Below are 25,386 nucleotides of genomic sequence, written 5' to 3' on the forward strand. Positions count from 1 at the left end.
CCAACTTGTGATTTATTTTAATGGGATTGTATCCAGCAATTAATCCACAATTTTGTTCCTTATTTCAGGAAAGATCCAACTGCTGCAAAAACGTCCTCGGCAGCTGTGTCACTGGCCACTGCCTGTGAGTTCTGGTTGCTTTTCCTTCCTTTATACTCCGTCTCCTGCAGTTTGGTGCATTGTGTGCTGAGTGTGGGTGAAAAAATGGAAAAAGAATCTTGCTTAGTCTTCCCATCATGGCATGCTTACTGATATATTTGGTTCCCTGTCAGATGGAAACGTTTTGAAGAACGTGGTAGCTGCGTGGAGAAGGGGGTAATGTTTTTCAGGGGTGGCAAGTTCAGCAAAATGAGGCCTTGAACAATTACATTTTTGGATCACTGAAGCCTATTCATTTTTAATAAATACTTTCCCACCAAAATATGTGAAACTGAAATCCTTCTTACTAATCTCTTGGGCTGCAGAGGAGAGTTGTCTTTTTAATATACTTCTCGTTGGAAGTCTTGGGTTCTTTTAAAATATTTGCTCATTTTAATGTTTCCTTTATCTTACAATTCTTTTACCAGAACTGAGTTCCTGTTTTGTGCATTTCTGAACCTTCTTAAGCTACTCTGAACATAGTCCCGGGGACACTGTAGTCACTGTCTTTTTCTAAGGTTAATAACTTAAACAGCAAGCCCCCTCTAACCAGATGAATGTTTTGTCTGATCACAGCAAACGATGACAAAAAGTCTGGAGACTCTCGAAAGGCTGCAGAGACAAAAGCGGCCATAAAACCCAAAAAGGCTGCAGATCTCAAAAAGACCACAGGAGCAAAAACAGGTGTGAAGCAAAAGAAGCCTACAGATCCCAAGAAGCCCGAGGGGGTCCCAAAAGCTGCAGGAGGCAAGGAGACAGCAGAACCCAAGACATCTGTGAAGTCCAAGGCAAGCGAGACTGGAGGGACAAAGGCTGCTGTGAAACAGAAGAAGCCTCACAGCAGTTCCAAGAAGCCCGAGGAAGCCACAAAAGCTGTAGAGGGTGAGAAGACATCAGAACCCGAGGCAGCTCTAAAATCCAAAGCTAAAGAGACGAGCCTACCTGCAGGAGTGTCAGGTATCTTTGGGGACTCACTTCTGCCATCCTACTCAGAAATCAGCCCCGTTGAGTTCATTGGGTTTACTCCCAGATAAGGGACTATAGGATTGCAGCCTTAAAAGTGTTGCTTTCATTGGGGTAAATTTTTACCTGTTCCATATAAGACAATAGTCTGGAACAAAAGGATTGGTTCAGTTTACAATTAGGGTTTCCTTGTTCTAGGATTTGGGCTTTCAGCTCCCCAAATGAACTCTTCATCAGTGACATTACTTTTTCATCTTTAAAAAAAATTCTTTTTTAAATACAGATGTGACAGAAGCTGCAAAGAACATTGAAGCAGGTGAATCAGTCACCAAGGTGAGCCAAGATCCCAGTGGATGCAAGCAATTTTGTCCTCGAAATGCTTTGCAAACAAGGGAGAAACTACAGAAGAAAGATTTAAAATTTACAGCATGCAGCACACTAAAAAAGAATTTCATGAAAATGATATATAGGTGGTATCTGAGCCCCTAGTAGGTTAGCAAAGATGTATAAGTCAGAATCAGATATCTGTTGGAAATGTAAAGAGAAGGAAGGTACCTTTTTATCCTATGTGGTGAACATGCAAAATGGCTAAGGACTTTTGGGAGATGATATATAATGAACTGAAAGAAATGTTTAAAAGGTCCTTTGTAAAAAGACCGGAAGCTTTTCTTTTAGGAGTAATTGGTTTAGATATACCAAGCAATCAGAAAAAAACCTGTTCATGTACGGAACTATAGCAGCCTGAATGGTATATGCTCAAAAATGGAAGGAGGGTTTAATAGCAGCAAAGGAGGAATGGCAGATGAAATTGATGGAATATGCAGAACTGGCTAAATTAACTAGTAGAATAAGAGATCAGGAAGAAAGAGTTTTTAAAGAAGAGTGGAAAAGATTTGTAGAATATTTGGAAAACTCTTGTAAACAAATTAAGACGTTAGCAGGATTAGAGTAAACTCAGCAGTATAAATTTAACTAAGATGAAATGGAGAAATAAAAGAATACGTATTGATTAGAATAGGCAACAGAAAAAGATAAATGAAACAAACCATGGAAGGTGGGAAGGGAAGTCAATGTTATATATGTTTTGGTGAATGTAAAAATTGATAGATAAAAAAAAAGTTTTGTAAACAAGTCAGTCACTTTCAAGCCATCTTCCAGCTTGTTTCTTTGCCCTAAGCTCTGGAGTTTACCAGGGTGCCAAGTGGGCTCCATGAAGCAGGAGAGGGCATTCAGGGGCAATTGTGTGAACAGGACTTCAACAGGCGCGCCAGTCCTGAGACTGATGGCCCAAGGGGAAAGCAGGACTTTCTCTAATTTGGGCTGTGTTTGGGGAAAAAAATAAGAAGCAGCAGGATAATGTTATGTGAAAACTCGTCAATAAAGATTCTAATCTTTCCCTTTTTTTCTTTTGTAGGAGGCAGAAGAGATGTGTGTGGTTTTGATTTCTAACCTGCCTGCTTCAGGATTAACTCCAGATGAGATTTCTAATTTAACCAAGCCCTTTGGAAAATTGAAAGATGTGTTAATGGTATCTTCACATAAAAAGGTATTGAGAAGCCATTTTTCACTGGACGTCAAAATAAAAAGCAGAAATGCTCCATAAAGCAGTATTTCCATGAATGTTCATGGAAAACCACATATAATTTCTGCATATTGTAACTTTGGAGGAGGCAATTATCTGGCTTCAGGTGGCTGATGTAGATTTCTTCCTTCTTTTTCAAAAGGCATACCTAGAAATGAGTTGCAAAACTGCAGAGTCCATGGTGCAATTTTATACCTGCTTTCCAATGTATGTGGAAAAGAACCAACTGATCATTACTTTGGCACCTGAATTCAAAGATATAAAAGATGAGGTTGGTAACTAAAACATTAAGAAAAGTGGTGTGTGTGTGTGTGTGTGTGCGCGCGCGCACGCATTTATTTGTCTATTTATTTGTCTTTAAGGTGCCACAAGGCTCTTTGTTACCTTACCGACATCAACTGTTTGGGGGGTAAAGTGAGGGCGGAACAGGGTATTTGCTGGCTTTTTCAATGGTGTTTCAAATATGGTCATCTGTCCTGAATGCTTTAGCTGAGATTCCTGCATTGCAGGGGGTTGGACTAGATGACCCTTGGGCCCCTTCAAACTCTAAGATTATAAGCTATGCATTCTCACTTAAATGCACAGTGCCTTGGAATGTAACCCCTGTGTAAATTCAGAGTTGTCTGTGCTACAACCAACTAATGCAGTCATATCATATCAGCAAATTGTGTGCTTGGAGTTGCTGTCCTCTGCTTTCTGACATTTGATTTAGTTGTGTTTCACTTTTTCTTTAGGCAAATGTGTTGCAGGACCTGTCTCTCCCCCCCCCCCTTCTTTCTAAAAACAACTTGCTTGATACATAGACTGTAGAGGCAGTGGTGCCAATTAGGATGATCTGAGGTTCTGTGCTTGGTGTGTCTGGGCTGGTTTGCATGACTCAGTGCTGTGTGCTGGAGCTGAGCCCAAGTGTCTGGGTTCACATGCTCTTCTGCTCCCACTGCCCCCCAGCTGGGAGAAGGACTTTGCTAGGGTTTCCGTTCTGTTTCATAGGATCCTGGCTCAGCATTACACATGAACCAGAGAGTCATGGTTTAACTCAATCCCTGGTTAGTTAAGCAATCCAGCTTCATAACTCAAGGTGTGGAGATTGTTTAGAATCTGGCCAGTTTTTGGTCTGAACCACATTCTCTGGTGTGCCCAATGCCAAGATGGGATTCTGTGAAAATGGAAGTATATGCTAGCGAAGTCCTTCTTGCCCCTCTACGGAAGAGGGAGGGAGCATGTAAGCCTGAGAATTTGTTAGGCTTGTTTCAGCTCACCCACATAGTGCTAAACCATGGCTTACCATGATGTGCAAAGTATTCGTCTGCCTGTTTGATCCAGTAAATAATTGTGGGCAATTCTCCCTGGAGTTGGAAGGCTAATGAAAGCAGTGCTGGAAAACAGCTACGTAAAAACAAGTGTTCATGAGCCAGAGCCCCCTCTGTCAGGGGCATGGAGTGGTATTCCTGGGGGGTGGGAATAGGGTGGCTGGGGGCAGGGAATATGTTTGCAAAGTGGAGCCAAGGCTGAATGTTTTAAGAGGGTTATTGTGCTGAACACAAATCAAAAGGAGACCCAGTGAAAATGGCTGTGATTTATGTATAATCTGTAAATCTGCAGACACCTTTAGTTTTCTTAAATGAATATTTTTGATCCCTTTTTCTTTAGGAAGCTATATTTGTTTCTATCATTAAAGATGTCAATCCAAAGGTAAGTAGCAGAAGCATTACAAATTGTTATGTAGTGTTTTTCCTGATAATCATTTTGATCCCGATCATGCTGGCGGCAAACCTCAGAATGGCCCAAGTGAAGTGCAGGTGTGAGTAGCTGAAATACTGTTTTGTGGTCCCCACAGAATAGATGGCTTAAGGGAATGAATCCAAACCTCATGCTGCCAGAGAAGGCAGGAAACACCCAGGCTCTCTGGCCTAGCAGACCTGGTGGAAGAAAAAGTCAAACTCCAAACAGAAACCATCTGCTCTGCAGTCACTGCTTAACATGGGACTTTATGGTGAAGGGTGGGCAGGAAATTTGATACTGTAAATGGATAAAATTGATGCCTGCCTTTTCTTTAACTAGGTGAATACAGAAAATCTCCATTCACAGTTTGTGCATTTGGGCAACCTGCCAGATCAGGGATATTCAGAACTCGAAATACTTTGTGTTGGACTTCGATTTGGACGCGTAGATCACTACATGGTGATAGCAAATAAGAACAAGGTGGCTGTTCTTGTTTTGGAAACTTCTTTTTATAAGCAGACCTGTAACTTGATGCACTCTCCCCAGAACACCATGACACAGTTAACTATTGTGGCACAGGAACCCAGTGGCACCAGAAGGTTCTCACCCTCCCCTCCCCCAGGTGCCTTAAAGGACAGCAACAAACTCCTAGAAATGATGTCTTTCAGGAGGAAAAGCTCCATCTGGCTAATAAGTAATATTTACATGCGTATTAGTGTACTGACTGCACAAATGGTATACTTTAATGTTAACTTTATGCATATCTTAACTTCTAAGGCCATTCTCCAGTTGGATAGCGCTGAGTCGGCTACATCCATGTGTCGCTTCCTGAAAAAGTATCCACACAACATTGGAGAATCACGGTTGACATTCTCACGCTCACCACAGATTGAACCGTCGCCAGTAAGTGAGCTTCCTTTGTTTAAACGCGTCTCAGTTTTTCAGCTGGTTTGCATCCGTGGTGGGTTCTGAAAACTTAGCCTGGATGTGGATGTTTGCTGTTAATGCTGCTGGGCTGTTTTTGACCTCTGGCATGGAAGGTTTGAAAGCTACGCAGTGGTTGGGAAACTGGACAAGAGCTCGCTTGGCTCTAGGAGGTGCAGGAAAACCCTGATTCTGCCCCCCCCCAACTAAGTCTAAAGGTAAAGGTACCCCTGACTATTAGGTCCAGTCGCGGACAACTCTGGGGTTGCATGCTCATCTCACTCTATAGGCCTTGGGAGCCGGCCTTTGTCCACAGACAGCTTCCGGGTCATGTGGCCAGCATGACTAAGCCACTTCTGGTGAACCAGAGTAGTGCATAGAAATGCTGTTTACCTTCCCGCCAGAGCGGTACCTATTTATCTACTTGCACTTGACATGCTTTTGAACTGCTAGGTGGGCAGGAGCTGGGACCAAACAACGGGCGCTCACCCTGTTGCGGGGATTTGAACTGTCGACCTTCTGATCGGCAAGCCCTAGGCTCTGTGGTGTAGACCACAGCGTCACCCACGTCCCTTACAACTAAGTCTAGTGTCACCCAATAGCTAAACTATGTAACAGTTGTGGGGAAGCTCGAGGCAGCCCTATGTGGTGGCCCAGGCAGTTTTGGCCAAGCCAGACCCACCTGCCCTTCCCATATAATGTCATTTATGACATGGTGTGTGGAGCAGGTAAAGACGAGGATGAGACAGATTTGGACCCTTTGTAAACACTGCCTTGTGAAGGAAGGCACCAACAATGGATGGCTCCTGCAAAGCCCTGCACTTTGCAAGAAGTGACAATCAGCTGATGCTCAGTTACACTCCAACACTCCCTCTTCCCCCGTTGCTTTTGTAGACTGATCAAGTTACCAACTAGGTATACGCTCCAGTCTTATTTCTTGACAGGGCTTAAAATTGGGCATTAGCATGGAGTCAGGTGTAATAGGCAAAGATTATACAGTGGTACCTCTGGTTGCGAATGGGATCTGTTCCGGAGGCCCGTTTGCAACATGAAAAGGCCGCACCCTGAAGCGCCGCATCTACGCAGGTGCGTGACGTAATTCAGCGCTTCTACGCATGCGCAAAGTGTGATTTAGCACTTAATGCGCATGCACGCGTACCGAACCCGGAAGTAACCCATTCCGGGACTTCCAGGTTCAGCGCGTCCGTATCCCAAGAAGACGCATCCTGAAGCGGATGTAACATGAGGTATGACTGTAGTTAAGGTTGATTCCTGGGAAGTAGAAATTGTGCGATTAAATGAGCAGTCATGACATATGAGTTGCTCTGTTTCCCATTTCTCACTCTCATTTCTTTTTCTGTTGTCTTACTTACACAAAAGTATTTAGTTTTGGACAACTGCAGAAAAGAGCCAATCGTAGAGCCTCTTTTTCATTACACTTAAAATTCTATTGTGTATCTGTGGGCTGAAGTATTTCGCACGGTTTCTTGTTAATTGCTTCAAGAGCTCAGAACTGGACATTGTTTTTCAATAGGCTGAAGTCACAAGAAAGGAGGAGAAGAAACAAGAACCAGGCAACAAAAGGTTTGTTTTTAAAAAATATTTAAATGAACTCAGCGTGTGTGTGTGTGTATGCATGCATGTATGGCTTTTAAAATTTGTGATTGAATAAAGTAGACTGACTATCCACCTCACCTTTGTGGTAAGCCCAGTATTCTGATTTATTTAGGGTTGTCACTTCTTATGTGAAATAACTTGTTCTCTGTGTATCCCTCTCACCCCTCTGTCACGTTTTGGACTTGTCATGCAGTCATAGCTGCTGAAGTCAGCAAGTGTGCCTGAATCGGTGCTTTCAAGCTCTTCCCAAGTATATAAAGATCTTTCGCAATTCAGTTTTTCAGAGTCTACAGTTGACCCTGAAGCTGGTCTATCATGTCACACTATTAAGTGTAATAGAAAAGACCATTAGCAGTTTAAAGTATCCCAAGAACCATGTGTTAAATGCATAATGCATCCTGTCAAGTGTTCACAAATATAATATTATCGATGAGATACACAGAATTTTAATGACTGTATTTATTATTAATCTGCATCAAAGAGAATGGGTTAAAGTAACGGGGTTTTTTTATAGGTGGGAAAAAAAGAACATTTTTGTTTTCAAAATGGCTTCTGCATCTCAAAATATCTTCCTAGATTCTTCTTAAAAGGGAGATGGATGAAAAACTTTATAGCCTACAGATGTAGTTAAAATAAATGTACTCTGGCTAGCAAGTACATTTGAAAATTAACACCCCAGGTGTTTGTTACATCATAATGCTGATATGTACCCTATTTCACGTCTAATAAAGCTGTGTTTCCCCCCAAAGCTCTCATCTACACACGTGCAGCCTGCTTAGTTGTTGATGATATGCACCTGCAATGGAAGTATAACACACATTTCTAATACTGTATACATACACTTGGTACATGCAGAACACCAGGCTCATTTGGCAACTCATTGTCTCCTTACTTGAGTGTAAACGTTGGGTCCTGAGATATTGCATCTGAAGGAAGCATTTAACATAACTGCTGTTGAGGTAGCCCATGTAACAGAGTGACTTGGCATGGGTCATACCTGAGTCAGCTTCATCTGCTGGCTTTTTGTGGAGAACAACAACAACAACAACAAACCACACACCTTGTTCTCTGTTACAAGGAAACCAGCAGCATGGCTAGTAGGCATAAAACTTGTTCTTCACTGAATCATTTGCGCTCATGATGGAATATGGCAAGAAGAAAATATTTTAAATCGTGGATTACAGAAAGAAGGCAGATTTTTTCTTTTTACTTGCTCCCCTGTCCTTACTCTATTGGGGAACAAATGGACGCCATATGGTTTTATAGTTGATCGGACGTAATAGATGAAATCTTGATTAATAAACTGTGTGTCCCTTCTTCACAATGGCTATCACTTCATCTTCTGGATGAGTTGATGGACCTGCTTGTTCTGAATGTACTTTGAGACCTCCCCCCATGATGGTATGTTTCCAGCAAACAGTTTCCCCCCAGATCCAGATGGCGGTGGCTGAAGATGAACTGAGCTTCGAGTGAAGAACAGCTGTGTGTGGCTCCTTTGCCTCATTCATGTGTGGCATGTTTTTTATGGATTGTCCTTTCCTTTAGCTTCCTCAAGGATGCATGACTGCAACAGCAAGTGGGGTTTTGTTGCTGGTGCTTCCTTGACTTGTTTAAATTATTGCACCCTGTTGACAGAATCTTGATGTCACACCTCTATCATTCCTGACAGCTCCATCTCTTTCACAGGATTTTATTCTTGGCTCTGAATTCTGCTTTTTTTTTTGGTGGGGGGGTCTGTGCTTTTCTTGTCTGACAAAAGGTCCTGGAACGCTTAATCTCCCAAATGAATTGCTAAAGTTCACTTCCTGCACATAAAAAACATTTTAAAGGACTGAATCGTCGTGTGAGTAGCTTCTCTTCTTCAAGAAAGGCTCCCTCTTGGTTGAGTAGCATGACCAAACTCTCTATGGGAAATTTCCTGTTTAGATTCACCTGAAAAGAGTCACATGTTCAAGCTGTGTTGTTGCAAGCCCAAAGAGAGGGGATATATGTGTTAAGCCAATCTTGGTTGGATATCTTCACAATTTATAAATATGTTATTTGCAGTTTACCTCTGAATTCATGCAGCAATCTATCCGTACCATACAGCTGTGTATTATTCAGGAACTTTTTTGTTTCCCCCTGGAGTTCTGTAAATTCACTAATGCCATGAAGTTGAGCTGCGTCACATCACCAGTCCCAGCTGGAAGGTCCCAGCTAGATTTGCCAAAAGTTGGAGGAACCATACTGTTTTTGCTTGGTTCGGTTTTGGATCCTGTTTGCTGTGCTTCATCATAGTGTGCCTTGCACTCCATACTCTCCTAGTTTCATTTACTCTAATACGCATCAGCATCCCCATTGCAAGTCACAAAATCCATGTTTTTTGTGCTTGACCAATTATTATTATTATTATTATTTATTAAATTTGTTTACCACCCTATACCCGTAGAATCTCAGGCAATTTGCAGCATAAAATCATAATAGGAAAAAGAGAAAATACATAACAACAACAACAACAACAACAACAAAGACAACCCAATAATCCACCCTTCCACAACACAATCAATCAGCCCAGGGCCTGGTTGAAGAGGAACTTTTTCGCCTGCACCTAAAGGTGTATAATGAAGGTGCCAGTCAAACCTCCCCGGGAGAACATTCCACAAATGGAAAGCCACCGCAGAAATGGCCCTGTTCTCTTGTTGCCACCCTCTAGACCTCTCAAGGAGGAGGCATAAGAAGAAGGGCCTCGGAAGATGATCTCGGGGTCCAGGTAGGTTCCTGAGATCTTCTCAAATTTAGTGATCTCAAATTTTTATTTCTCTTACTTAACAAAATTTATATACTGATTGATTGGTGTAAAACCTCAAAGTGGTTTGCAAGAAATATTAAAATTATCAATGAGAACATTATTTTGCATATATTTTACTTCTTTGTAGTCCTGTTTTTGAGGCTTGATGTTTTCTTTTGGAATTTCTCCTGCTTGGGCAAGACATTTTCCCCTCCTTTAATAGATTGTGATAGTGGCAGTTCTTCTGCCATCTTTGCAAAGGGAATACAATTCCCTGCGCAGTTTACACGCCTCCCCTTTTTATTTGGTTCTGCTGAGTCCAGTACACTTCACCCTGCCAGTTGTTCTTTGGGAGCGGGGAGGTTGTTATGGAGCTTTTATTTTGAGGGCACCTAACTCATGTCACATAACATGTAGAGCACCCAATTTGGTGTGTGGCCATATTTCAGTTGCAATATGTGATACCTTAGCATCCTTTCCTAGGTCATCAAAGCAGAATTGCCATTACCCCAGCTTTGAAATCATTCACCTCCAGGTAGAGATTATTCTAGAGACACACTAGAATGGGCTTTCAGGAGGCACCAGTCTGGCTGTTGCTGGAAGCCCGATGGGGACCAAGTAGAGCCTTGATCTGATTGCAGCAGGACCACTCTTACATTCCTAATAATTGTGTACTTGTAAGTGGACGTTCTCTGGGGTACTGTACATTGTCGCCTTGAATTTGGTTATTTTAGCTGAAAATGGACTGAAGGCTCAGCGAGTGTGTGTGTGTGGACATTTCCACTCTTGTCTGTTCAAACTGACTCATTTCAGTTCTCTAGGTAACACCCCATTTAGCACCCATATTTCTGGAGCGGAACTGCAGGAAGGTGGATAAAAGATCAGGAGGGTTTCCTATTCTAACTTTTAAGTTTGTTTATATCCACAACCAGAGCTATGCATCCCTGTGTTCTGTCTGTCTTTCTCCCTACCTAAACTTAAACCTTACCTGTCAGCTCCAAGGTACACAGAACACACATGCATACTGAGTAGTACCATCAGAGAAATGCTAAGATGCCTGCCACGCTGAAGCAACTTAAGAGAGAGGTAAACTAGAATTTGGCTCAATGTGAAAACCAATTTGGTTGTTACGCTAGATTTCCTAATGCTAAGCTCTGTTGCATCAGGAAATCCCAACCGTTGGCGTCGAGGGGTTATTAATTACTGTGGAGTTCTCAACATAGCTTGATCTCTTCTGTCTTTTTAAATATATTTAGCCCTGACTTGAACACATTTCCCGAAGGATCAGGAGGGGTGCACCCAGCTGCTGTTCCTTCACCAAAGCCTCCTGAGGCCAAGGAAGAACCAAGTTCTGATCAGAAGCCTAGGAATCCAGAAGGGAAGACTGAAGAAGACTCAAGACCCATTGAGAAAGTGGTATGTGAAGTGGCATCAGAACCATCCAAGGCAGAAGGGTCAGGCGAGGATTCTGGAATTGGAGCAACAACCACACCTGCTATGCCAGTTGATTTAGGATTACCTGAAGTAAAATCCGAAGGAGTTCTTCTTACTTTGCCATCCAATTTGGAGAAGGAAGAAAAAATTACAGAAACCTCCAACAATGAATTTCTGGAAAATGCACCCGCAGCTGCTGGGGAAAACAAAAGTGAAGAATTAGCCACTCCTGTTGGTAAACCACTGGAAGAATCACCCAGCATGACTGAAGCGGAGAGCCTAGGAGTAGACTCTGTCACGACCGTGGAAGGAGACGACACAGTTGCTGCCACCTCTGAGACATTTCCAGTGGACTCTGCAGAAGTTGCTGTGGAGGAAATGTCAAATGGTGACGTACAGTCAGATAACAAGCCAGCAACCCAAGAGGCAGATAGCACTGAAGCATCACTCAATGTATCAGAGATACCTACACATCAGGTGATTGGGGGGGTGATAGACAAGGAATCTGGAATCCCCTGTTCCACAGCGGAAGCTAATAAAGTGGTGGAATCTGAGGCAGCGGCGCTGGAAGCTATGGAAGTCACAGAGGAGAAACCTGAATTGCATGTAGTCAAGACGGAGACAACTTTAGAGAAGCAACCTGAAAGGCTGGTATCAAATGATGGACCAACCAAGGAGGAGAAACCTGAAAAGAATACAGACGACAAGAGTCCTGAACAAATTCTACCCAAGGCACAGCCCAGTAAAGGACCGGGACAGGCGGCTGAATCCGTCAGTCTTGCATCAGAATCAGCATCCGGTGTGGAGACTACTTCTGTTAGCATAAGTATGCAAAAGGCTGTGATGTCTGTCCCAAGTGTTTCCAAGACGAGAGCTTCGACTCCGAGAAAAGAAGAGCAGAAGCCTCCTGCGAAGCCGGCAACCAGGAGCTGCACAGTTGCTGAAAAGAAAGTGGTGTCAAAAGAAGCGAGTCAGCAGAGACCTCCGAGCGGCAGGTCAAATCTGACAGATGGCGGCAAGCCTAAGCCCAACGTACGTTCTCTTGTTAAGTTAGGCATTGGGAAGAGTTCATCGCTGCCAGACAAGGACTCCCCAGTGGAAACTAAGGGTAGCTCAAAGCAGACCCCGGAGCAGGAGAGTAGATCATCCAGTGTGAAGCGAGACAGCGGCAGCAATAAGGTGAGAAGGGCTAAAGTGCTGGCTCCTTGTGACTGGCTGGTAACTAACGTTGACGCTTCTTCCAGATCCTGAACCAGTGCAGTGGTAGCCTGGGCCCAGTTCCCTTCCCCTTTCTCTAAGCGGTTGCATTAAGTGGGGCAAACGGGCAGGCGGGCATCCTGCCGTCTCTCTAGACTCATGGCACACACAGCTTGAAAGCGGTTCACTCGGAAGCACTCGGTGGACAGGAACTTCTGGGTAAACCGGAGGGTAGAGCACCAGCTCTTCATGGTGCAGTTCTGAATGGGCGGCAAGTATTGTTCCCTCTTTCTCTTGCTGTCGCTTGTCTCCGTGTCGAATCCTGACGGTTTTGCACATACTGGCTGCTGAGAAGGGATCACTTATTCACGAGGTGGTTGGCGCGCTCAATACCCGGATTTTAAAAACGATTGGCACGGTCTTAACTTTCTTAGCGTGTAATGAATTTCATCCAAGTTTAAAGGGGGAAGTCGTGTATCGGTGAGCTTTGCAATTCTGTTATTTTGATCCTTGTTCCCCTTTTTAAATTTTCTTCAGGTATCTGCTGGGAGAACTACTAGAAGTTCTAAAAGCTGCACAAAACCAAAAGAGGTAAGGAGAGAAACATAGTGAGTGACAGCATTAAAATTACAATAATTTCAAGAAGCAACTGAAATAAGGTCTCTGCAGTGAGTTTTTGAAGGGATATTTTTTCTTACCACTTTTCTGTCAACTAAAAAATGATTATAATGCTCATGGACCGGAGAAAGCGGCTGTGGCTTAGAACTTAAGACTCTAGATTTCCTTAAGGAAGATGGGCACGGTATTATTATTATTATTATTATGAAGAAGAAACAATGTGAGGGTCATTTTTCTGACCTATTCTGACCTTTTTTTTGAACAACGGGTGCAACTGATGGAATTGAACATGGTTCCACTTAAATTTTGGATTTGGATTACTTGGGTTGGATTACAGAAAACCAACCTATGCCGTTGGTGTGATTCGAGAGATGAGAGAGGGAAAGTGTGAGGTGGGGGAGATTGTGGTTTTTTTCTACAAACAAAGCAATTGCTTCATAGCAGTAACAATAATATCTTAGTTTTTTTTTTCTTTTAAAAAAATAAATAAATCATAGAATCATAGAGTTGGAAGAGACCACAAGGGCCATCCAGTCCAACCCCCTGCCAAGAAATGTTACCACATTTCTTCTTCAAAGTTTGGGTTCCTAGGAGCTTTGGTGGGTAAAGGGTAAAAAGTTGCTGCATTTAAATGATATAATTCCCTTCCACAAGATGTAATGACAGTCACCAGCTGGAGGGCCATACCAAGCAGATGAGACACATTCACAGAGGATAAGACGCTCATCTACGGTTGTTCACGACAGCTATGTTCCACCTCTCCCGTCAGGCAGGATGCCTCTGAATACCAGTTGCAGGGAGAGTGTAGCTGTTGCACACATGTCTTGCTTGTGAGCTTCCCCATGGTGCCTGGTTGGCTGCTGTGGGAACAGGATTCTGGGCTGGAGGGGCCTTTGCCTTGATCTAGGGTTTTGTTTTGTTTGTTTATTAAATTTGTATGCCACCCTTCATCTATAGATCTCAGGGCGGTTCGCAACATAAAATTGCAAGATAAAAACCGCAAAATACCTGGTCTGTGTTCTTTAGTCATGCTAAGCCTTTATTTACACCCCCATTTTAGGGCAAAGCCCCTCCAGACAGCAGCTTCCATAAACAGTAGTTAAAGACACAAAACCTGAGTTTGTGTGGCCATGGTAAATTTCTGTTTCTGTGTGCACCTCTTTGATTTTGAACTGTGCTTACTGAGCATCATTGTCACCATACTTTTGCTGATTTCTCTTGCTCGCTAAAGCTGAGGTTTGTTTTTCTTTTGTAGGAAGAAGAGCTTTCTCCATTTAACTTGGATGAGTTTGTGACCATGGATGAAGTTCTAGAGGAAGCAGACTCTCCCGCTCAGCCCAGGAGAAACCCCGTGCGGGGCAAAAGGAAGGATCACGCCAAGAAAAGCCTTCCTTCTGAGCCGAGCGCCAAGAAGAGGAAGGGCAAGAGCTCCGCGCACGTTGATGAGAATGAGCTTTCCTTTGTTACTCTGGATGAGATTGGAGAAGATGAAGGTGGAATGTTGCAGGCAGAGCTTCTGAACATGGAAGCTGAGCCAGATTCCCAGACTTTGGTCACGGTGGACGAAGTGAACGACGAGGAGGAATTGATTGATGAAGTGATCAAAGATCCACAGTCACTTGTTACTTTAGATGAGATATCAGAGCAAGAAGACCCTAAGGATGCCTTCGCTGTAGGGGATAATGAGTCGGATCTTAAAGCAGAGCCCTTAGTCACCGTGGATGAAATTGGAGAAGTGGAAGAGATACCGCTAAGTGAGCCGTCACATTTCAAGGTTGACGAGACCATAAAATCCAGGAAGGGTGAGAAGCAGGTTGTTGAGGATCCTGGAGAGGACCCTGGAGATTTCCTTTCTTCTCAGATCCCAGAAGATCCCAGCACTCTAGTTACCGTGGACGAGATCCACGAGGAAATCGAGGATCAGCATCTGGTGACTTTGGATGAAGTGGCAGAAGATGATGAAGACTTCCTGGCAGACTTCAATCGCTTGAAAGAAGATCTTAACTTTGTTACTGTAGACGAGGTTGGAAGCGAGGATGAGGAAGAGGGGGAAAGGGACTCTCCTCCCCCCGCAGAAGTGAAAGAGTCAGTTGCTGAAAGTATATCGGGAGAAGAGGTTTCCATGGCAGTAGCTGAACCAGAAGAGGATGTGGCCAAGCCAGAAGAAGCTGGAACTCCAGGTGAATCTCTGGCTGAGAAGAGAGAGCAGGCCTCGAAGGAACAACTTGAAAGAACTGAGGCTCAGGCAGAGGAGCCTCAAGAGGAGACCTGCATTTCTGTGGCCACCACAGTTGACAAGCCGGCTGCCTTAATAGAGACAGAGAAGGATGAAGGAAGAGATGAAGAAACAAGCCAGACGCCTGAAGCTGACACCGGGTGTGAGCAGCCAGTGGCAGGTAGGAACGGAGTTAGGTCTTAACAGGGCTCAACCACATGGAAGAGGTGAAAGCCACCTGAGCAAAAGTGTCAGAATTATATATGCAACCTTCTACTTGCAGAACCAATATTGAACCAGGCAGAAATGCCAGATAGCGAGAGCAGTATGAGGGAGGACCAGCAACCTTCTGGTGAGATTTATTTACTTGAGTCTTGCATGTCTCTCCTGCTTTTCCTTCCAGGAGCTCAAGAGGGCAGGCAAACTGCTTCTCTTCCCCATTTTGATCCTATGAGGGAGCTTCAGGCTGAGAGACTGGCCCAAGCTCTCCTAAAGAGCTGCATGGGGATTTGAACCCCCCTCTAGCTTAGAGTCCGACACTCTTGCCACACTGGAGGCTCATGGAAAGACGAGTTCCTGCGTGATATACCTCACAGTTAGGTGTGTTGCAAGAAAGGAACTCTGCTGTTTCTCTTTCCGCTAATCTGCACTCATGCAAACTCTCTTAAGAGTCTCTAGGTGCCACTGAACATAGGCTCCCCTGAGAGAGATGGCCTATTAGAAACATATTGCCAGTTTGGAGTTCCAGGCAGGACCCATGAAATTCATTGCAGCTTAGGCCCTGCATGCCTTAGTCTCTGTGTCCCATTTATAGTCCCTGAAGTTGCCTTGTGCACTCATAGTGTGACAAAGGTTTTAGATATGTTAGTGCTGGGGTGGGGGACCTCCAGCCTGCGGGCCCACAAGGTTTTTGTCCGAAAACATACTTTGCATGGTTCTCTTGTACGATTCTCTGAATGGGTTTGGTTGTCTGGATGCAGAATTTTGAATTTTTTTGTCAAAATGAAAAGAAGGGAAGTCTGCATTTTGAAGACCACAATTTTGCATGAATTAAAAAGATGAAGTTCTTAAACTGCTTATGTTTGGCAATGATTACTAGTCCTTACCAATAATGCAACTCAAACTGTTGTTAGTTCCTCAAGATCTGAGGAAGAGTAACTGAGCTGTCTGACATTTATGCTGAACTAGAGCCGGATAGTCTTGGAGAGGGTGCTGCCGGTAGAGCAGCTGATACGGAAGTTGAAGGAAGCTCTGCGTCCACTGCCAGTGAGGAGAGAGCAGGAGAAAACACACAGGTGCCTTCCTCAGACGCGAGTGTTTCTATGGCAGACAGTCAGGCCGCGGCCACGGCTACAGCAGAACTGGACACAAAATCTGAACCTCAAGACCAGGTTCCCAGTGCAGATTTGAAGGAGGAGAGCTGCAGTGAGGTGACGTCTTCACAGCCTTCCGAGAAGCCTGAAAAAGGTAGGAGCCAGGAAGTAGCTTTTATGTTATTGGTTTGCGTTAGGTGAAAGCTGACAGAACAGCCCAACAGATGCTTGCAGTTGTTTCTATCAGGTAGTCTCTCCAAACCGTTCAGCACCTCAGGCATGGTGCACCTGTGTGGCTAAGAGACGGAGCTATGACTCAGGGAGGCCGTGGCTCACATTTTGGAATCCACCATGAACTCACTAAGGGGCCTTTGGTAAGCCACACCTTTAGCCTTCATCCTCCCAGCCACACTATGGGAACAATAATACTGACTTGTCTTATAAAATTGTAAGCACTGCAACATCATTATCCTCACCATTGCTGTTTTTTGTCATTATAGTACTGCAGTCAGTGCCAGCCAATTTTGAGTGTCTGTATTTGCAAGTGGAGAGCAAATTATTGCTTCAGATGCAGTGAGCAGGCGGTAAAGCTACCAGTTCAAAACCAGCTGTCTAATGGATTGCTTTAAGAGATATTGGCAAAAGTAACCCGCCAGTGCCTCTCTGCTTGTGTTTGCTGAGGTCTTTCACATTCCACCTAGGACCCCCCCCCCCGTTTGTATTGCTCAGGAGTAGGGAGGCACAATGGAGGTGGGGAAGGCAATGCTCCTTGACTTTCCTAGACCTCACTCCACAAGAGCCTATTACTGCAGCTATGCTTCGATTGGGATAGCCTCGTGCTGGTAGCGTGCTGACCTGCCCTTGAGGAATAGAGCTCATGTAAGAAGTTGCTGCAACGTTACTAATGACTGCGTCTGCACATGCTTCCACAACCCCTATTATGTGGGATCCGCACTGGTTGGCTATATGCTACCAGATCCAGATACGTTCTTTGTATTAATTTGTGAAGCCCTCCATTGCATGGGACTGTATCAACCATCTTGGATCCTGTGGTCAGCAAGGGGTGCTTATCTCATCATCCCACCAGCGAGCTCAGTCAGCTGCGTGGTGATGCAAGAGAGAACATTCTCTGTCGTCCTCCTCCCTGCCTGCCCCCCGGACTGTAGCTCTCTGTTCCTCTGGAGGCATGGAGGGCAGTAACTCTGATGGGTTTCCACCAGCAAGTAAAGCCAATGTTCTCCCAGGCATTTGGAATAATTTAGTGAATGCCTCTTACTTGGTTTTAGTGATTGCTGTTAAGGCTGAAAGAAATGCTGTATCCTCAGCCCTACTGTATACTTCAGATCAGGCACCCCAAACTCAGCCCTCCAGATGTTTTTGGCCTACAACTCCCATCATCCCTAGTTAACAGGACCAGTGGTCAGGGATGATGGGAATTGTAGTCCCAAAACACCTGGAGGGCCGAGTTTGGGGGTGCCTGCTTCAGATGATTCCTGTGTGTTTGTAATATGTTGGAAACTGCCCTCTGTTCCCCATGCATCGTGGAAAGTGGTCTGCAGTTTTGAAAGCGAAGCTAAATGCGAGCCCCAGTGGATCAAAATTTTTAAAAGAGAGATTAGAGCTAGGATTAGGTTGAGGTTATGAAGGCGTTCAGATGAAGCAGGCAGACAAGAAATCTTAACTAGCCAAGCCACGTAGGCATAGTTGAAGACCCTTCTCTGAGCATCTTCACCTGGTGTGGCATCGCTGGTGGCTGTGAGGGGAAAGGGCCTTTTCTGTAACGCCCACCCCTGAGTCAGTGTCAAATAGGGGTGTCCTGACACTGAGGACTCGATTGCTGAAGGCTGTTTCGGGAAGTTTTTAATGTTTGAGGTTTTATTCTGTTTTTAATCTGTTGGGAGCCGCCCATAGTGGCTGGGGAAACCCAGCCGGATGGGTGGGGGTATAAATAATAAATTATTATTATTATTATTATTATTATTATTATTATTATTATTATTACTACTACTACTACTACTACTATTACTACTACTACAGGTGCAGTGGTCTGGTTTGCATGTAACATTAAAACCAGATTCTGACCTAGCTTGAATCTGTAGGCATGCTGGTGCATGGAGCGAGAAACATGGCCGCTTTGCCTCTCCTCTCTTCCTCCTCCTCCTGCTGCTGCTGGTACATTGCCCTACAAAGTGAAAGCTTTGCTTAGTGTTTGCGCAGACCTGGGGGAGACAAATCTAGGTTTGCCTAGTGTTTACCTAATCATGGTTTAGCTCCTGGGAGCCGGGAGGGTGGGTGGGAAGCAAAGCAGCTGCTATATTCCTTCCATGTACCAGAACAGTTTCTTATTCATGCTTCTCTATAGTTTATTTTTATATGTGAGCATGGCGTTGTTACTATACTGCATCTCCTAGGGGGGAAATATGTACACTAATTAAAATGTTGCTTTTATAGATTTGACTGACCCAGAATGCGAGGAACCAGAGTCTAAACGGAGAAAAACAGATTCTTCAGAGAAGTGCAAGGCTCCAAGCCAGTTGAAAGGTAAGATCATGCTACGTTCTAAAATAAAAAGAACTTCAACATTCTTATCACCTGCTTCCTAATTAACTATTTACTAATTCAGTGGTAATTTGTGGCGAATCGTTTGATCTGTCTCCACATTTGGGATGTACCAGAGTTGGGAGTTGGTGTTGCGGTTTAAGCAAATGAAGCAGGTTTTTTGTCTTGGTTTTGCTCTAGTATAGGATGTGTGGTCCTGCATCCACATGTGGTATCCTGTGGAAGTGACCTGAGGACTTCTTTCTGTATTTTGCAGGACAGTATTAACAGTGACATGCATCTTACAGATTGTCACCTGTGATAAAATCAGCAATTTATCCAACTGCTTCCTAAATACCTGTCATGGATATAGAGCCTATCCATCTCTATAAATTTCCTGAAGTGCCCCTATAGCTCTCTAATACATCAGAAGTAGCATAAATCGATTTCAAAAAACTTAACCCAAGTAGCATAAATAACCAGACCTAAATAGCATAATTAACAAAGCAACGTAAATACCAAAAACAGTATAAACAGCTTAAGCCACATACAGAGGTAACATAGCATAAATAAGCAAAGTGTATTTAAAACTATAATTACTTGGCAATGCTAGGTCATCTGAAATTGTGGCTTATAGGTATAGTAGTTATGAAAACTGTCTTAAGCCTCAGTGCTTTCTGAATCATTGTCACAAAAGGGAATAGATAACTTTTTCATTTGTAAAGGGATTCTTCTGGTTGTTGTGGCCTTTTGTGTCATTTTTCCTCTTGCCCTACCTGGGCAAAATAAAAGGATGACTTTGATTTGCGCCTGTTAATGTGTGTGTCCTTTCTCTTTTAAGATTTGGATTTCCTTGTTCCAAAAGCTGGCTTTTTCTGTCAGATCTGTTCCTGTTTCTGTGTGGATGAAGCATCTATGAAAACCCATTGCCAATCTCCGCACCACCAGGAAAATATGGAGGTAGTCCTTGTTTTCTTTTGTGCTTCCTTCTGGTGAATGAAATGTTTATATTGAAAAATGGAAGTCAATTTCTCCTGGAGTGTGACGTCTCAGGCACTAGGAAGGTACTGGGGACTTAAGTAAATCAGATAATTGTGGAATTATGAAGTTGGAAGGGAACACAAGGGTCATCTAGTCCAACCCCCTGCAATGCAGCAATCTTTTCCCAATGTGGGGCTCGAACCCACAGCCCTGAGTTGGGAAAAGAGTTATGCTCTACCAAGTGAACTGCCCCAGGCTTATGCAAAAAACATGCCATGTTTCTGTCCCAGGAGGTCAATCTTATTTATATGTGGTCATTATCTCCAGATTCTCTGTGCATATGCACACATGCATATAAAAGAGTACAACTGACCCTAGCAGCAGTGGGCTATGAGGGGCTCATTAATCTCGGGGCAAACTATACAGTACTTTAATGCCGGTTTTAAATGCATTTTAACTCTTGTTTCCAACAAGTTTACTTTTTAATGTTGCAAGCAGCTTTGAACCCTGCTTTGGGAGCAAAGTGGTATATAGATATGTTAAATAAATAATAAATCTGATTTGGGGGTCTGTGACATTTTAGAAACTAAGTTTGTCATTGGTATGAGCTTTCGTGTGCATGCACACTTCTTCAGATACCAGCACACGAAAGTTCATAACAATGACAAACTTAGTTGCTCTCAAAGGTGCTACTGGAAGGAATTTTTAAATTTTGTTTTGACTATGTCAGACCAACAGAAGCTGGCGATCCTGCCCACTTGCTTCCCAAACTCCTAATGCCCAGATTCCCAAGGCTAGGGTCCTAGAATACCAGTCACGCACATGGGTCCAGTGCCAGTGCAGACATCATTTTGAACTTCCTAGAGCCAGGCTAGTGTTTGGCAGGCTGCCCACCCACCCCCACCCTCGGGGCTTTGCCCCTGTCCTAAATGAACACCCGCAAACCCAGCAACTAGGGGAGTGGAATGTCTCCTGAGCAACAGCAATAAATTCAACAATAAAAGCGCGCCCCTCGAAAACCTGAGGAAGTTCTCAGTTGCCGCAAAAGAGTTTGTTTCTGTGTTTCTCTGCAGAAATTCATGCTCAAGAGCACAGCGGAGGAAAAGAAAAAGGAGGGTGACGGGGAAGCCGAGGAACAGAGCTCAAGGTGATACGAAGACAGGAAGAGCCTCCCCAAACTTCACTTAGGGTCCAGTCAGTTCTGTGTGCCGTGTTCATGTTTCCTTTTGTTCCTTTGACGATTTCCATGTTGCATACATGTTGTATATAGTTTATTCAGTATAGGTGGACTGATCTAAATAGTGCGGTGGCTCTGAGTTGCTCTTTGCAGTGATGCGGGATGGGTTCAAATAAATGTTCCTACTGTGCTGCCGGCACAGATGTACACAGCGCTTGTTTTTTTATCAGCTCAATACTGCCTGTTCTGGTGTGTTGAAAAGCCAGACTTTGTCTTGTTGACAAATGTCTCCTGTCTGAATCCAGAAAATGTAGAGAATCACTGTTGCTCAGGGCTAATGTAGTAGCAGTTTTAGTCTGTTTGTACCACCTTAAAGACCAGCCCATCTTTGGTGACAGGAGCTGCTTGCTGAGTATAGGGACACGATATGACAAAGAAGAGAATCACCGCCTCCGTGGTCTTCTTTGGCGTCATGTTTCCAGTGTCTGAATGGAAGACAAAGTTGCATAAATGCTGTGTTGCCTCTCCCAAAAAAAAGCCTGGCCTCAGAAGGAAATTCCCTAACTCAAGAGTTCGTTCTCATTCTTTAATTTTGAAAAATGTACAGTATGGGTACCCATGGGCACATGGGTAATGTTCAGGACGAAAGTGAATTTAATTTGCAAATGTCTGAATTAAGACTGAGCACCTTGAGGAATTCCTAGGTGGTTTTAATTTTTGTGGTAGATAATAAGACATTAAATTGATTCCATTTTGCTGTATTTTAACTATTGTTGAGTATTCTGAAAGGGGATGAGAGAAACCCATTTTGTGTTGCCAAGTTGCAAATGCTTTTATTTAGAGACTGCAACTTTCTTACCAGAACACTATACTGTATGTGTAATTCTAATTTAGTCTTTGTGCCATCCTGGTAATAAAACACACACACCCCGCAAAAAATACATTTTTTTTGTGTTTCACCAGAAAGGTCAGAATTCCAGTAGTTGAAAGTTAAGTTTGCAGTTCTATCCTCCCTTAGCTGCGAGTTAAGAACATCCTGTTGGATCAAGCCAGTGACCCATCGAGTTCAGCATCCTGCTCTCAGGGTGACTCCCCTGATGACTGTGGGAAGCCAGCAAGCAGGATCTGAACACAGCAGCACTCGGCTCATCTGCAGTTCCCAGCAACTATTCTTCAGAGGCACAGAGCCTCCCATAGTGATCTAGCATTCACTGAACTCAGTGGGACTTACATCTGAGTAGACTGCATAGGATTGTGCTGTTTCTTTGTCCTGAGCAAATAATAATAATAATAATAATAATAATAATAATAATAATAATAATAATAATATATTTATATTCCCCAGCCACATACTTGCTTCCTACCCCCCACCCCCAAATATTCAGAAGCTAGAGGTTCCTTAGCTGGATCTTTGCCATTCTCTGAACATCCTGTCTGATTTGCAGACATGCTCACATGCTCCTCTTTTTCAAACGGGTACATTTAGGCAGCTTGCACATGTTTTGTTTCTGTTTTTTTATTGTATTGCACATACATATAAATCAAAATGCACAAACTTAAAGAGAAGAAGAAGAAGAAGAAGAAGAAGAAGAAGAAGAAGAAGAAGAAGAAGAAGAAGAAGATACAAACACTTATGTAGAGAGACCAAAAAAGAAAAGAATAAAAGCAGAAACTCCAGAAAGGAAGAAAGAAGAAAGAGATATAAATATATGCCTTTCGTAAGTACATTTAAATCTTGAAAAGAAAGAAAAGAAAAAGGAGCATACATAAAACAACATAAATTCATTATTCAATAAAGTCAGACATTTCAAAAAAAGGGGAAAAAACACTTATTATGGACTCCCGCCAACTTCACAACAGTTCATTATTTCTAAGCAGCTTGTACATGTTATGGACCCTCTGGCCAGTTTCAATGGGTATGAAGGCCACTTGCCAGCAGCAGGCAGTGCCAGAAGCAAAAGTGGGTGACCTTTGTCTAGACCCCTTGAGGCATAGCATGGCTTCCCCTGGACAGATGAATACAAAATATTATTTACACACACAAAAATACAGAATTGCCACCAATTTTTCATCTTTTGGGATATAGACTTGGGACAAGCACCAGATTTGGTGCTGTACATCACACACGATAAGAACTTTGGCCCCAGGATGTAGGCTTGTTGCTATTGCTACCCAGCGCCACTTTTGGGGACACCCAGTCTAAAAGCTGAAAAGGGTTGACTTTGTTCTTCTAAAATGTAAGTTGGTGCTGCACTTCATAACCTTATAAAACCTGGAATCGTTCTGCCAGGATCTTCCCAGCATAGCAGCTTCTGAATCCCGTCTTTAGGTTCTGTTTCCACTGTTCAGAAAAGAGTTTTGAGTTTCAGTAACTAGAACAGCAACTCCCATGGCAGATGGGGGGGAAATGTTGAATGTACAGTGGAACCTCGGTTTATGAACACCTCAGTTTACAAATTTTCGGTTTTTGAACGCCGCAGACCGTCTGGAACAGATTAATCCACTTTCCATTACTTTCAATGGGACAGTTCGCTTCAGTTTATGAACAGATTTCTGGAACCAATTGTGTTCATAAACCGAGGTACCACTGTATGCAGAGACACAAAAAATGGGAGCTTGAAGCAACCGAGGGTGGAATACTGACTTTTGCGGGGAGGTGGACTGAAAAGCAGGTGGGAAGGCAAGGGAACAGGCTGCCCTAATTCACATAGACATTAAAAGTGTAGCGGCAGCCTTCTCATTCTCCGAATGGGTCACTTCCTCATCGAGATGCTGCATCTAAATGTTCCCAGGGACAGAAAAGGTCGGTGAAAAAACCAAGACATTTTAACGTAGCTGGGATCGAGTGCCACCACAAAATACCTCTAAAAGGTGTGCAGCCTGGGAGTCATTTTGGACTCGCAGCTGTCCTTGGAGGCGCAGGTTCATTCTGTGTCCAGGGCAACTGTCTACCAGCTCCATCTGGTACACTGGAGGAGACCCTACCTGCCCGCAGACTGTCGCGCCAGAGTGGTGCATGCTCTAGTTATCTCCCCCTTGGACTACTGCAATGTGCTGTACGTGGGGCTCCCTTTGAAGGTGACTCGGAAACTACAACTAATCCAGAACGCAGCAGCTAAACTGGCGACAGAGTGGCCGCCGAGAGCATATAACACCGGTCCTGAAAGGACCTACATTGGCTCCCAGGACGTTTCCGAGCACAATTCAAAGTGTTGGTGCTGACCTTTCAAGCCCAGTATACCTGAAGGAGCGTCTCCACCCCCATCGTTCTGCCTGGACACTGAGGTCTAGCGCCGAGGGCCTTCTGGCGGTTCCCTCGCTACGAGAAGCCAAGTTACAGGGAAACAGGCAGAGGGCTTTCTCGGTGGTGGCGCCCACCCTGTGGAACGCCCTCCCATCAGATGTCAAGGAAATAAACAACTATCTGACTTTTAGAAGACATCTGAAGGCAGCCCTGTTTAGGGAAGTTATTACTGTTTGAGGTTCTATTGCGCTTTTAATTCTGTTGGGAGCCACTCAGAGTGGCTGGGGAGGCCCAGCCGGATGGGCAGGATATAAATAATAATTTACTACTACTACTAATGGTGCTGGAGGAGACTCTTGAGAGTCCCATGGACTGCAAGAAGATCAAACCTATCCATTCTGAAGGAAATCAGCCCTGAATGCTCACTGGAAGGACAGATCGTGAAGCTGAGGCTCCAATACTTTGGCCACCTCATGAGAAGAGAAGAATCCTTGGAAAAGACCCTTATGTTGGGAAAGATGGAGGGCACAAGGAGAAGGGGACGACAGAGGACGAGATGGTTGGACAGTGTTCTCGAAGCTACGAACATGAGTCTGACCAAACTGCGGGAGGCAGTGCAAGACAGGAGTGCCTGGCGTGCTCTGGTCCATGGGGTCACGAAGAGTCGGACACGACTAAACAACTAAACAACAACAACTAAAAGGTCACGGCAAATAGCAGCTCCTGCTTTTTCTTACTCAAGCCTTATTTAGTGTGAAACATTTTCAAAAACCCCTGCTGATGTAAATTCCCAATGTTAAGGTAGTCTGTTGTCGCTAGATTGCAGGAACTGTGTCCGGGAGTCAGTGACTTAGCAGCAACTCTGCAGTGTTTTCTGGAGGTATTAGACCCAAGTTTCCCTTCTATTCTGTCCCCTCATTACAGGTTGGGCTGAGAGAATAAAATAACAACCCTGA

The 25,386-nt window shown here is 43.9% G+C and overlaps 1 protein-coding gene across 5 annotated transcripts in view; it reads left to right on the forward strand.

Moving 5' to 3' along the window:
- LOC118079491 (zinc finger protein 638) overlaps nucleotides 1-21,393 on the forward strand; it is a 43,906-nt gene extending 22,513 nt beyond the window's left edge. For 2 of the 5 annotated variants that reach the window (XM_060278301.2, XM_035103682.3), the window contains 17 exons: nucleotides 69-124; nucleotides 715-1,095; nucleotides 1,385-1,434; nucleotides 2,516-2,647; nucleotides 2,826-2,954; nucleotides 4,334-4,375; nucleotides 4,745-4,885; nucleotides 5,183-5,308; nucleotides 6,864-6,913; nucleotides 10,970-12,326; nucleotides 12,882-12,935; nucleotides 14,218-15,358; nucleotides 15,461-15,529; nucleotides 16,366-16,644; nucleotides 18,942-19,031; nucleotides 19,870-19,988; nucleotides 21,083-21,393. In XM_060278301.2, the coding sequence (XP_060134284.1) occupies nucleotides 69-124; nucleotides 715-1,095; nucleotides 1,385-1,434; nucleotides 2,516-2,647; nucleotides 2,826-2,954; nucleotides 4,334-4,375; nucleotides 4,745-4,885; nucleotides 5,183-5,308; nucleotides 6,864-6,913; nucleotides 10,970-12,326; nucleotides 12,882-12,935; nucleotides 14,218-15,358; nucleotides 15,461-15,529; nucleotides 16,366-16,644; nucleotides 18,942-19,031; nucleotides 19,870-19,988; nucleotides 21,083-21,160 (4,294 nt within the window). In that variant the 3' untranslated portion in view covers nucleotides 21,161-21,393. The remainder of the gene's footprint in view (nucleotides 1-68; nucleotides 125-714; nucleotides 1,096-1,384; nucleotides 1,435-2,515; nucleotides 2,648-2,825; nucleotides 2,955-4,333; nucleotides 4,376-4,744; nucleotides 4,886-5,182; nucleotides 5,309-6,863; nucleotides 6,914-10,969; nucleotides 12,327-12,881; nucleotides 12,936-14,217; nucleotides 15,359-15,460; nucleotides 15,530-16,365; nucleotides 16,645-18,941; nucleotides 19,032-19,869; nucleotides 19,989-21,082) is intronic. The other 3 variants (XM_035103680.3, XM_088660753.1, XM_088660752.1) reach the window with 3 other exon arrangements.
- The last annotated feature ends 3,993 nt before the right edge of the window (nucleotides 21,394-25,386 follow it).

Source organism: Zootoca vivipara, chromosome Z1, assembly GCF_965207765.1.
Source record: "Zootoca vivipara chromosome Z1, rZooViv2.hap1.1, whole genome shotgun sequence".
Taxonomy (NCBI): Eukaryota; Metazoa; Chordata; class Lepidosauria; order Squamata; family Lacertidae; genus Zootoca; species Zootoca vivipara.